We start from the raw sequence: 14,031 nt of genomic DNA, 5'->3' as shown, positions 1-14,031 counted from the left end.
TCTGAATGTCATCAATTCAGTATTATACTGTACATGTCTGAATGTCATCAATTCAGTATTATACTGTACATGTCTGAATGTCATCAATTCAGTATTATACTGTACATGTCTGAATGTCATCAATTCAGTATTATACTGTACATGTCTGAATGTCATCAATTCAGTATTATACTGTACATGTCTGAATGTCATCAATTCAGTATTATACTGTACATGTCTGAATGTCATCAATTCAGTATTATACTGTACATGTCTGAATGTCATCAATTCAGTATTATACTGTACATGTCTGAATGTCATCAATTCAGTATTATACTGTACATGTCTGAATGTCATCAATTCAGTATTATACTGTACATGTCTGAATGTCATCAATTCAGTATTATACTGTACATGTCTGAATGTCATCAATTCAGTATTATACTGTACATGTCTGAATGTCATCAATTCAGTATTATACTGTACATGTCTGAATGTCATCAATTCAGTATTATACTGTACATGTCTGAATGTCATCAATTCAGTATTATACTGTACATGTCTGAATGTCATCAATTCAGTATTATACTGTACATGTCTGAATGTCATCAATTCAGTATTATACTGTACATGTCTGAATGTCATCAATTCAGTATTATACTGTACATGTCTGAATGTCATCAATTCAGTATTATACTGTACATGTCTGAATGTCATCAATTCAGTATTATACTGTACATGTCTGAATGTCATCAATTCAGTATTATACTGTACATGTCTGAATGTCATCAATTCAGTATTATACTGTACATGTCTGAATGTCATCAATTCAGTATTATACTGTACATGTCTGAATGTCATCAATTCAGTATTATACTGTACATGTCTGAATGTCATCAATTCAGTATTATACTGTACATGTCTGAATGTCATCAATTCAGTATTATACTGTACATGTCTGAATGTCATCAATTCAGTATTATACTGTACATGTCTGAATGTCATCAATTCAGTATTATACTGTACATGTCTGAATGTCATCAATTCAGTATTATACTGTACATGTCTGAATGTCATCAATTCAGTATTATACTGTACATGTCTGAATGTCATCAATTCAGTATTATACTGTACATGTCTGAATGTCATCAATTCAGTATTATACTGTACATGTCTGAATGTCATCAATTCAGTATTATACTGTACATGTCTGAATGTCATCAATTCAGTATTATACTGTACATGTCTGAATGTCATCAATTCAGTATTATACTGTACATGTCTGAATGTCATCAATTCAGTATTATACTGTACATGTCTGAATGTCATCAATTCAGTATTATACTGTACATGTCTGAATGTCATCAATTCAGTATTATACTGTACATGTCTGAATGTCATCAATTCAGTATTATACTGTACATGTCTGAATGTCATCAATTCAGTATTATACTGTACATGTCTGAATGTCATCAATTCAGTATTATACTGTACATGTCTGAATGTCATCAATTCAGTATTATACTGTACATGTCTGAATGTCATCAATTCAGTATTATACTGTACATGTCTGAATGTCATCAATTCAGTATTATACTGTACATGTCTGAATGTCATCAATTCAGTATTATACTGTACATGTCTGAATGTCATCAATTCAGTATTATACTGTACATGTCTGAATGTCATCAATTCAGTATTATACTGTACATGTCTGAATGTCATCAATTCAGTATTATACTGTACATGTCTGAATGTCATCAATTCAGTATTATACTGTACATGTCTGAATGTCATCAATTCAGTATTATACTGTACATGTCTGAATGTCATCAATTCAGTATTATACTGTACATGTCTGAATGTCATCAATTCAGTATTATACTGTACATGTCTGAATGTCATCAATTCAGTATTATACTGTACATGTCTGAATGTCATCAATTCAGTATTATACTGTACATGTCTGAATGTCACCAATACAGTATTATACTGTACATGTCTGAATGTCATCAATTCAGTATCATACTGTACATGTCTGCATTGTTTAACATTAAATTTTTAAAAGGTGCATTAATTTTTCACAATTTTAGTAGTTACAGCTGAATTACAAATATTTATGCAGAAAATTTTGGTTTGCAAGCATAAAATGGTTAAAAGGTTATAAGCATTCTGGTAGAAAAGTACATTATTTCCTGAATAGCAATATCTGAGCTAAACTACTACCCATGGCCATGGCCACAATATGCTACCATAAACTACTACCCACGGCCATGGCTACAATAGGCTACCCTAAACTACTACCCACGGCCATGGCTACAATAGGCTACAGTACACTGCTACCCATGGCCATGGCTACCGTACACTACTACCCATTGCCATGGCTACAATAGGCTACCGTACACTGCTACCCATGGCCATGGCTACAATAGGCTACCGTAAACTACTACCCATGGCCATGGCTACAATATGCTACCGTAAACTACTACCCATGTTAGCCATGGCTACAATATGCTACCGTAAACTACTACCCATGGCCAGGGCTACAATATGCTACTGTACACTGCTACCCATGGCCATGGCTACAATATGCTACTGTACACTGCTACCTTACAAACACATGACTAAGATGCACTTTATTGAGTGTTTTTTTTTGGTACCTAAATTTCCAAACAGTCTGTTACTTTACAAATTGGGAAAAGATAACATTAGTTTCATTCAAATTAGGAAGATATTCCTGATTTGGGAAAATATAGAACGTTTTTGCTAGGGGAAGCAGCCTGTATTCCGCTGTGAAACCAAGTAAAAATTTACTGTTTGTACAGTATAACACTTACATGCTGTAGCTGAGTCTGAAGAATCTGCACCTGCTGTGCCAGTTGTGCTGCTTCCTCACTGTAATTGTGTGCTGTAAGATGCTGTAACTGCACTGACAGCTGCTGTATAACTTCATCCCTCTTGTGTACAGCATACTCCAGCTCCTGTAAAACCAAAATACAGCATTCACTATGTGGTGGAGGATTCCAAGAACAAACAAAATACAGCATTCACTATAAAGTTGAGGATTGACTCAAAAGCAAGAGATTTTGAAAAGTAATATTCCAGAAAGTCATTGTCTCATTAAATGCATACATTAAATAATTGTTACAGATGTATTTCTTGTCATTCAAAACATTTTTTATAGTAATCTTAGATGTTGACAAATCATGACAAATTAACAAGATTGAATCTGATTTTTTATATCGGATGCAGCAGTAATTTCTATAGGTTTAAATTTTTGGACCAGTTAATCCTGGACTCACTAGTTTTGAAAAGAGTGAGTCCAAAACAAAATTTGGACTCACAAAATGCTTGCACCCATCGCATCTTACGTAATCACATAAATTTTGACAGAGAAGCCATGGTTTCACATAGGATAAAATAATAATATTGCTTCATTTTTTCAATTTTTTAATACTTTGATTTTATTTAATGTGTTTTTGTCTTTTTTTTTAATGCAATAAATGTCCCTAATGATGTCATAATGAGCATCACACGTATCAAAGTATATAATATTTCATACTCTGAAGCATCTTGTAATATTATTTTCATGTCAGTTTTAAATCATGTCTCTAGAATAAATATTATCACTCTAGTTTTTGTTCTGTCTTCGTAGTTTGTCTTTCAATCTCTAAAAACCATGAGAAATAATAACAATTAGAAGTTACATGTTACATTTTTAGTAGTTAATTTTCATTACTTTTCATTTTTCATTATTTTTATAGTTCATTCAGTTACGTGAGCATCAATTGTGTACGTATTGATGGTCGAGTAGATTGATAGAAAATGAAGTCCAACCTCATAATAATTTCATTATTAACAATAAGTGAAAATTCAGAATCACACTCGGTACCCTTCGACTATCTTGCATAAATAGTATAAATACTCTCTTTAAAACATATTCTTAATTACAATTTTATGAAAATCAAATTCTAATACTTTTGTACATTTATTAACAATATATAGTCTTCCTAGTAAGTTAAAATATTAATATAACTGACATTGAAGTTATCTAATGACATCAGTAGTTCAGTCAAATTCCCTCACAATATATATTCTCTCATGAAAAGCACTGGTATATATCTAGTTTCTGTTTCTTGTTCAAATTCATCATCAGAGATGAATCAGGATGTAGTAATTTAACCCCAGTTACGTGAGCATCAATTGTGTTGTGTTGATGGTTGAGTAGATTGATAGAAAATGAAGTCCAAATATCACAAAATTACCAACAATTTGTGTCTCTTAGGAAATACAAACATAATAAAAAATAAATAAGTGATGAACAAAATATTTAATTGACAGAAAAAATAAGGAAACTGAAGAAATCTTTATGAAAGCCTCATAGATGTTATTGGGGTTTTTTATGCCCCCGTAATAAAATGGGGGGGGGGGGGGGGGGGGGGGGNTAGCAACTTCATTCTTTGACAGATATTGGTCAAACTTTATACAAAGGTCAAGTATGAGTATACTTCGGACATCGTTGTGTTTCAGGGATCCAAGGTCAAGGCCAAGGTCACTGTTGCTATATATAGAAAATTTCAATATTTTTTACAGCTATCACTACCATGCTGAAAGTCAACCACATGCCTCTAGTTAACTGTCACAAGTTGTGACTTAGTCCCGGGGTATTAATTAATAAGCAACAGTCACTTATAATAGGCCTATTTTCACACTTACATAGGTCAGTTTACCTGTTCACTCTTTGCAATGTTTATTAAGGCTTGCTTGACTTTCCCTGAGCCGGCCGTACTTCATGTATAGCTACACTATACCTGTGACTGCATGAACATTAGAATTATTTATGGTCTAGTAATTCTTGAAATTCTTTTATCTGTTGATATGGATCATACTCAGACACATACATGTATTGCAAATCTAAAAAAAAATCCTTCCACGGGCAATTATCCATTTAATGATACAAATTGGAAGAAAAATTAAAGCTATTTGTCATACAATAACTATTTGAGATTGGAATTTTTTCCAAATTCTTTGTTGCTGTGACAGATATGTACTGCCTGTCTCCCACTTTTTACAGCTGTCATTTCTTTTTTTTTTAAATATTCCATTCTTCAAGAATTAAATAGATAATGAAAAAGAACACAAGTGTATGATTGTCTGCGCTTGAAAATACATGTAACACCCCAGATCAGATTGTTATTTTCGGCATATACCCCATTACAAAATAATTGCTAATCAATGATTGATTTAATATAAACCTCAACTTTACTAAACAAAGAATGAGATTTGGGCATATGGCACTGATAAAAATCACCATCACCAGAACACCCTCCTATGAATCATCCGAACCCCCTCCCTGAGTGGTTAGACTTGGGTCGGTTCTAAATATAGATTGTTTGTGTATTGTCAACATGAGTTGATAGTCGACGTTATATATATCATGTTTGTTGGTGAAATATAGAACCGTGAACATCACAATCGATGGAAAATTAATCAGCAATTGCATTGTATGTCATATGATGAAAGAAATCGAATAAATGAGAACAGCTTTCGCTTTCGAGTGACGTTTCGCATCTTTGTTGAGGCGCGCAACAACTCCACACACAGCAGGTCGCCGGCATTAAAAATTTAGAAGCTATATTGATATCAGGAGAAGAATGACTGTCTGTGATAATATTTACCTTCTCTCTGTCCATCTGGACGTGTCTACTTCTGTCGTCGCCTTCCATGTTGCCTTATGGTATGTTTACGTGTCATCTGAGTCTTGGCGGGGTGACTTCAGCGGCCATGATTATTATGGTTATTACCACCAGACGGCTCTATTGAGGAGTTGACTAAACAACGGATCCCATAATGTTGACTTAATTTCCGGAAATTGTGTGATATCACCATTAATCTGAATATTCTATCTCTATTTTTGTATAATCCACATGCAAAAGATATACATTTAAATATTTCATTCAAAGATTTTTTTATAATTTAAAATAACAGACGTGTCTTAACGTCACTCACAAATTGTGATGGGGGGGGGGGGGGGGGGGGGGGGGAGAGTCAGACGTATACATATTACAAAGGAAAGCATCTATAGCCCTAACTCCGGCTTGGGTGGGGGAGTGGGCTGTATACTGTACCTCCTCTACTACGTGGGTGAGGAGGGGGCTGTATACTGCACCTCCTCTACTAAGTGGGTGAGGAGGGGGCTGTATACTGCACCTCCTCTACTACGTGGGTGGGGGAGGGGGCTGTATACTGCACCTCCTCTACTAAGTGGGCGGGGGAGGGGGCTGTATACTGCACCTCCTCTACTACTTGGGTGGGGGAGGGACTGTTCACTGCACCTCCCCTATTAAGTGGGTGGGGGAAGGGGCTGTATACTGCACCTCCTCTACTAAGTGGGTTTCGAGGAGGGGGCTGTATACTGCACCTCCTCTACTAAGTGGGCGGGGGAGGGGGATGTATACTGCACCTCCTCTACTAAGTGGGTGGGGGAAGGGGCTGTATACTGCACCTCCATTACTAAGTGGGTGAGGAAGGGGCTGTATACTGCACCTCCTTTACTAAGTGGGTGGGGAGGGAGCTGTATACTGCACCTCCTCTACTACGTGGGTTAGGGAGGGGGCTGTATACTGCACCTCCTCTACTAAGTGAGTGAGGAAGGGGGCTGAATACTGCACCTCCTCTACCAAGTGGGTGGGGGAGAGGGCTGTATACTGCACCTCCTCTACCAAGTGGGTGGGGGAGAGGGCTGTATACTGCACCTCCTCTACTACGTGGGTTAGGGAGGGGGCTGTATATTGCACCTCCTCTACTAAGTGGGTGGGGTAGGGGGCTGTATACTGCACCTCCTCTACTACGTGGATTAGGGAGGGGACTGTATACTGCACCTCCTCTACTAAGTGGGTGTGGAAGGGGGCTGTATACTGCACCTCCTCTACTAAGTGGGTGGGGGAGGAGGCTGTATACTGCACCTCCTCTACTACGTGGGTTAGGGAGGGGACTGTATACTGCACCTCCTCTACTAAGTGGGTGGTTGGGGGGGGCTTTTTACTGTTCCTCCTCTACTACGTTGGCGGGGGAGGGGGCTGTATACTGCACCTCCTCTACTAAGTGGGTGAGGAAGGGGGCTGAATACTGCACCTCCTCTACCAAGTGGGTGGGGGAAGAGGCTGTATACTGCACCTCCTCTACTAAGTGGGCGGTGGAGGGGGCTGTATACTGCACCTCCTCTACTAAGTGAGGGAGGAAGGGGGCTGAATACTGCACCTCCTCTACCAAGTGGGTGGGGGAGGGGACTGTATACTGTATCTCCTCTACTACGTGGGTTAGGGAGGGGGCTGTATACTGCACCTCCTCTACTAAGTGGGTTGGGGAGGGGGCTGTATACTGCACCTCCTCTACTACGTGGATTAGGGAGGGGACTGTATACTGCACCTCCTCTACTAAGTGGGTGTGGAAGGGGGCTGTATACTGCACCTCCTCTACTAAGTGGGTGGGGGAGGGGGCTGTTTACTGCACCTCCTCTACTACGTGGGTTAGGGAGGGGACTGTATACTGCACCTCCTCTACTAAGTGGGTGTGGAAGGGGGCTGTATACTGCCCCTCCTCTACTAAGTGGGTGGGGGAGGGGGCTGTATACTGCACCTCCTCTACTACGTGGGTTAGGGAGGGGGCTGTATACTGCACCTCCTCTACTAAGTGGGTGAGGAAGGGGGCTGAATACTGCACCTCCTCTACTAAGTGGGTCGGGGAGGGGGCTGTATACTGCACCTCTACTAAGTGATTGTAAAGGGGATTTGTCGGGAGGGGGTAAAAAAAGAAAGTGAAAGCACGGAATAAATAGATGTAAAACCATTAAGTTTTTCACGTATCCTTTGGCAGAATGAATATAAAACCTTTATTTTTACTTCTAGTAAACTTGGGTGAGCTTAGTTCTATTTGTTAGTTAAAGCAAATGCATCCATCCAATTATGTTATCTGTATATCTTATTACTTACCCTACCGTCTACGTATTTTCTTGTAACACAGCTTTTCCTTTTTAGACCTTGGGACCACTGACGAGAATGGACAAAATGACGATATGGTGCCGTTAAACGTTTAACCTATTTAGCTTTCTGATACAACAAACTGAATTTTAAAATAGGCGTTTGCTTTATTTCTATTTCTAGTGATGATTCTTTAGCTAATTATCTATATTTCCAGGAAGAATACCTTGCAACAAACTTCAACAGTTACTATCTCAGAAAGCCATCTGAAGGAGCCGTCCTCTACCGGAAGTAGGGGAACTTGGATTTGAATTGGCGTCTGAAAAATCAATTAAACACTATCCTCAACACCGAACAACTGCTGTAAATCTCATTGTATATTCGAGAGTTGCCTCCCGTTAAACGAGGGTCCTACGCCGATCGTTGTATGATCTTCCCATATGATTCGTATCAAATTAATAAACATTATGTTTCGGGTAAACTAGTGTATGTTAATGTGAAGGTTTAACTTATGAATTAGTTGTTTTAATTGAGGGGGGGGGGGGGGGGGGTCCAAAATATGTGTGTAATTCGTTTGGTTTGATTTGACTTTGTTTAAAACGTTCTATAAACAGCTATGGCAATTTAAGGGGGTGTACCGCTATGTGTGTGATTTATACGTTTATGTGTGTTAGTGTCGGTAGGTTAGTGTTTTGATGTCGACAATTTAAGGGTGTACCGCCATGTGTGTGATTTATACGTTTATGTGTGTAAGTGTCGGTATGTTAGTGTTTTGATGTCGACAATTTAAGGGTGTACCGCCATGTGTGTGATTTATACGTTTATGTGTGTAAGTGTCGGTAGGTTAGTGTTTTGATGTCGACAATTTAAGGGTGTACCGCCATGTGTGTGATTTATACGTTTATGTGTGTAAGTGTCGGTAGGTTAGTGTTTTGATGTCGACAATTTAAGGGTGTACCGCCATGTGTGTGATTTATACGTTTATGTGTGTAAGTGTCGGTAGGTTAGTGTTTTGATGTCGACAATTTAAGGGTGTACCGCCATGTGTGTGATTTATACGTTTATGTGTGTAAGTGTCGGTAGGTTAGTGTTTTGATGTCGACAATTTAAGGGTGTACCGCCATGTGTGTGATTTATACGTTTATGTGTGTAAGTGTCGGTAGGTTAGTGTTTTGATGTCGACAATTTAAGGGTGTACCGCCATGTGTGTGATTTATACGTTTATGTGTGTAAGTGTCGGTAGGTTAGTGTTTTGATGTCGACAATTTAAGGGTGTACCGCCATGTGTGTGATTTATACGTTTATGTGTGTAAGTGTCGGTAGGTTAGTGTTTTGATGTCGACAATTTAAGGGTGTACCGCCATGTGTGTGATTTATACGTTTATGTGTGTAAGTGTCGGTAGGTTAGTGTTTTGATGTCGACAATTTAAGGGTGTACCGCCATGTGTGTGATTTATACGTTTATGTGTGTAAGTGTCGGTAGGTTAGTGTTTTGATGTCGACAATTTAAGGGTGTACCGCCATGTGTGTGATTTATACGTTTATGTGTGTACATTTGTAAGTGTCGGTATGTTAGTGTTTTGATGTCGACAATTTAAGGGTGTACCGCCATGTGTGTGATTTATACGGTTATGTGTGTAAGTGTCGGTAGGTTAGTGTTTTGATGTCGACAATTTAAGGGTGTACCGCCATGTGTGTGATTTATACGTTTATGTGTGTAAGTGTCGGTATGTTAGTGTTTTGATGTCGACAATTTAAGGGTGTACCGCCATGTGTGTGATTTATACATTTATGTGTGTAAGTGTCGGTATGCTAGTGTTTTGATGTCGACAATTTAAGGGTGTACCGCCATGTGTGTGATTTATACATTTATGTGTGTAAGTGTCGGTATGTTAGTAGTGTTTTGATGTCGACAATTTAAGGGTATACCGCCATGTGTGTGATTTATACGTTTTTGTGTGTAAGTGTCGGTATGTTAGTGTTTTGATGTCGACAATTTAAGGGTGTACTGTCATGTGTGTGATTTATACGTTTATGTGTGTAAGTGTCGGTATGTTTGTGTTTTGATGTCGACAATTTAAGGGTGTACTGTCATGTGTGTGATTTATACGTTTATGTGTGTAAGTGTCGGTGTGTTAGTGTTTTGATGTCGACAATTTAAAGGTGTACTGTCATGTGTGTGATTTATACGTTTATACCGCCATGGGTGTGATTTATACGTTTATGTGTGTTAGTGTCGGTAGGTTAGTGTTTTGACGTCGACAATAGAGTGTTACCTCATTGATACTTAATGCGGAAGGCACTCAGCACAGTATTCCGCTTGAATACGTTTATGTGTGTAAGTGTCGGTAGGTTAGTGTTTTGATGTCGACAATAGAGTGTTACCTCATTGAAACTTAATGCGGAAGGCACTCAGCACAGTATTCCGCTTGATCACACTGACAACAGGTTAGATAACCCTAAATGCTGAGCGGTAAATAGGTAATATAAACCTAATGGTAAGACTTTGGTATTCGTATCCTCACATACATCTAAACATTTCGATCGCTCGAGGTAACAGACGCCTTTTCACTGTTACCATTACGAGGGTACCAGGCTGTTGGCCATTCTACAATATTAAAACCTCCATGGCGGCTGTTTCGGTTAAGCTATGTGGTTCCGTAGGTCGCGAAGAGCCTTTATGCCTCTGTATGAGTAAAAATAATGATAAAAAGGAAAACTAATAATGAGAGACTAATCCACGCTGACAAAGTTTATTACAAAGCTAACGAGTCGGTAAATACCAAGAAGCGTCCGAGATGAAGTTGATTAGGGTCTCCGCGGTCACACGCGCACGCTATTAATTTAGAAACGTTACGAGTATGCATTTTTTGCTGATTATCTCTTAACAGCGAAATACTTCCTTATCACTTGGGAGTTTGTTTAGGAGGAAGCATCCTCTGATATATAATCAGCGTGTTCTGTTATATATCACTCACCAATAGGACCCTTCTGCACGTGGTTAGCAACTCTGCACGTGCTGATCAGTCATTCATTATAACGGTATAATTTTACAACTCTTTATAGACAGTCCGGTCGGCATCGTTATTTATGGGTAGGTATATTTGTCACATTGGTTAATCACTCGTCTGTACGATCACAGGCGGTAAATATAAACGCTCACGTAGTAAATATAAACGCTCACGTAATAAATATAAACGCTCACGCAGTAAATATAAACGCTCACGCAGTAAATATAAACGCTCACGCAGTAAAAATAAGGCACGTGTGTTAGTTTTCTGTATTGGTTTAGTTTCTACAGCTGACAAACTCGTGACATCAAATCGTTACATTGATTCATCGTTCTTGATTTCAAATGATCCCGGCCTAACCACAATGAAAACTCGAGGCAGGTAACATGAACCCATATCAACTGCATAAAACGTACATATCAATAATAGATCGAAAATGCACCTTTGTGTTTCACTACTTATATCACCAATTGTGACGTCAGAATGACGTCAAAATATTGTGATATTTCATTGAATTTAAACAGTAATATGATCAAAAATAGCCAAACGATTCTAAGACCTGGCAGTAATCAGAGAAAGGCAATTCCCTTGACTGTCGCTAACATACACTCATGGAAATATGTGAAGGGTCCCTGTGCTATTGCCCAAAATTGTAACCATGTAACAGAGAGATCCCAGACCTGGACCTCCGACCATCATACTGTCGCTCCTACACACTGAACTATCAGCTGGTCAACGATAGTATCCCGGCCCAGTCACGCTTTAGTTATATCCAAAATGAAATTAAGGGAGATTACTGTTATGCACGAAAAAAAGTACGATTGGGTTAATAAGTGTTTCGCCTGCAGTGGACAGAGATCCCTAGATTAAATTTGTTTAATTGAAATCTTATTTTATTTTATCATTCCTATATTCCGTATGCATATGACTATACACTAATAGCTGTTACTAGGATGTAAGACCCATACAAACAGAACAGAGATCCTATATATACACCAATGGTGAACATGTCATATCTCTGAACGTCCTAGCTATTATTCCGGGGATATTTATCGGGAATCCGGCTCCGGATATTGCTCGGACTAAGACGGGTCATCAGTGAATGCCGGGTCACAAGTACTCTGAAGGGTTTTAAAAGAAAATAAAGACTGTAACATACAAACATGTACGAATCGATATACATATACATAGGGCGACTGAGCGCGCAACGGATTATATCGGATCGTTAAGGGAATTTGCCTTCCATCACGACAATCACGTTCTCGCGGTAATTAGCGAGAGGTGATTATGTAGGCGGCCAATATTCGGTCAGACTCAATATTAGTGATAACCAGTGAAATCAATAATTGATATTTAAACCAAACCCTTTCGTTTGGGAGATCGCCACACTAGAAACTGATTCTACTGTTACATTTTGGGACGTAGTTTTCTTAGAGAATGTGACCTTCATCATTTTATCTTTCTGGTTTAAAAATACAAGGTTTTGAATTAAGATAATAATATTTCCACATTTAAAAATCGCTGGACGCTTTCATTGGTCCTTTCTGTCGATTCGGAAGTATGGATAATTAGAAAGATACGTTAATACAGGAATAAATACTTGTTTATATAGGGATTAACTGGTAGTGTTGTAACGGTCGTTCCGATACGAACGCAAATGGCGATTCGTCCACAGCTATGTACTGTTTTGTTTGAAGCAGACTATCAAGCGTCATAGTGACAATTGAGATAAAACACTACTTTAGTTCATAGTTTTATGTTTGTCAGTTTGTTAGTTCACAGTTTTTCGCAACAGCTAAGATCATATGAAGGTGGTGTCCATAGATGATTGGTCAGTCAAGGGACACTTTAGTGTCACCTCACCAACAGAGGACAAAGAAGTAACCCCCTGACGTTGCAGGCCCCACATCAGTCGCCTCACCAACAGAGAACGAAGAAGAAACCCACTGACGCTGCAGGCTCCCACATCAGTCGCCTCACCAACGGAGAACAAAGAAGAAACCTACTGATGCTGCAGGCCCCACATCAGTCGCCTCACCAACAGAGAACGAAGAAGAAACCCACTGACGCTGCAGGCTCCCACATCAGTCGCCTCACCAACGGAGAACAAAGAAGAAACCTACTGACGCTGCAGGCCCCACATCAGTCGCCTCACCAACAGAGAACGATGAAGAAACCTACTGATAATGCAGGCCCCCACATCAGTCGCCTCACCAACAGAGAACAAAGAAGAAACCTACTGACGCTGCAGGCCCCACATCAGTCGCCTCACCAACAGAGAACAAAGAAGAAACCTGCTGACGCATCATCAGTTTGGATGGTTTATGTATTGAACATTCGACGATTGTATGACCAGCTAATGCCTACTGAAAAAATACAACGATATCATCTATTTATATTTCCTAGAGAGGAACTGCACACCTTGCCCTTCTCTCTGTGTGACGACCACTGAACGCGCTGACTACTGTGTTAACGCAACCGCAATAAAATGCGCTCAAAACTTGTATTATTTAAGGATTAACTTGAATATGTTTTTCATGTTATGGAGATATAACACACAAAAACGGAGTGTACTCGGTTTATGAGAGAGTACACTACGTTTTTTTTGTGTTATAGCTCCATAACATGAAAAATATATTCAAGTTAAGCCTTATAATTTAATCTACTTTACACAATCCCTGTGGAAATCCACTTTTATTGATGGACTCTTTTCTTTTAGAAATTATTGCGCTGCTGTATCAGCCAATCAAAAGCGACGTTACAAACGGCGACGTCATTTTTTTACGTTATGGGCTGATAACATTTTTTTAAATTTTTAAATTTTTAAGCCAATGAAAATGCTTGTTACAAGCAAGATTAAATTATTAAATTATAACCGGAACAAGAAATCATGCTTCAGCTCAAAATCCATGCTTGAGCATGAGAACGGTTTCATGAATACGGGCCCTGATGATATAAACAAGTTAAAGACCCTTGTAATCCCAAATGTTCAATCCCCTTAACGATATCGACAGCAGCATAAGGGATTTACTCCGCGTGATTTAATGATAATTGATATGGTA

The 14,031-nt window shown here is 38.8% G+C and overlaps 1 protein-coding gene across 1 annotated transcript in view; it reads right to left on the bottom strand.

Moving 5' to 3' along the window:
• The window catches only part of LOC110452280, a 149,030-nt gene extending 143,262 nt beyond the window's left edge, over positions 1-5,768 (bottom strand). Inside the window, exons 1-2 of the mRNA XM_021500694.1 lie at positions 5,658-5,768; positions 2,817-2,960 (exon numbers count right to left, since the gene is read on the bottom strand). Of these exons, the coding sequence (XP_021356369.1) occupies positions 2,817-2,960; positions 5,658-5,705 (192 nt within the window). The 5' untranslated portion in view covers positions 5,706-5,768. The remainder of the gene's footprint in view (positions 1-2,816; positions 2,961-5,657) is intronic.
• Between the last annotated feature and the right edge of the window lie 8,263 nt (positions 5,769-14,031).

Source organism: Mizuhopecten yessoensis, unplaced genomic scaffold (genome assembly GCF_002113885.1).
Source record: "Mizuhopecten yessoensis strain PY_sf001 unplaced genomic scaffold, ASM211388v2 scaffold6523, whole genome shotgun sequence".
In the NCBI taxonomy this organism is placed as follows: domain Eukaryota; kingdom Metazoa; phylum Mollusca; class Bivalvia; order Pectinida; family Pectinidae; genus Mizuhopecten; species Mizuhopecten yessoensis.
The sequence above is the reverse complement of the archived record's forward strand: the minus strand, read 5'-3'. Positions and strand labels throughout refer to the sequence as shown.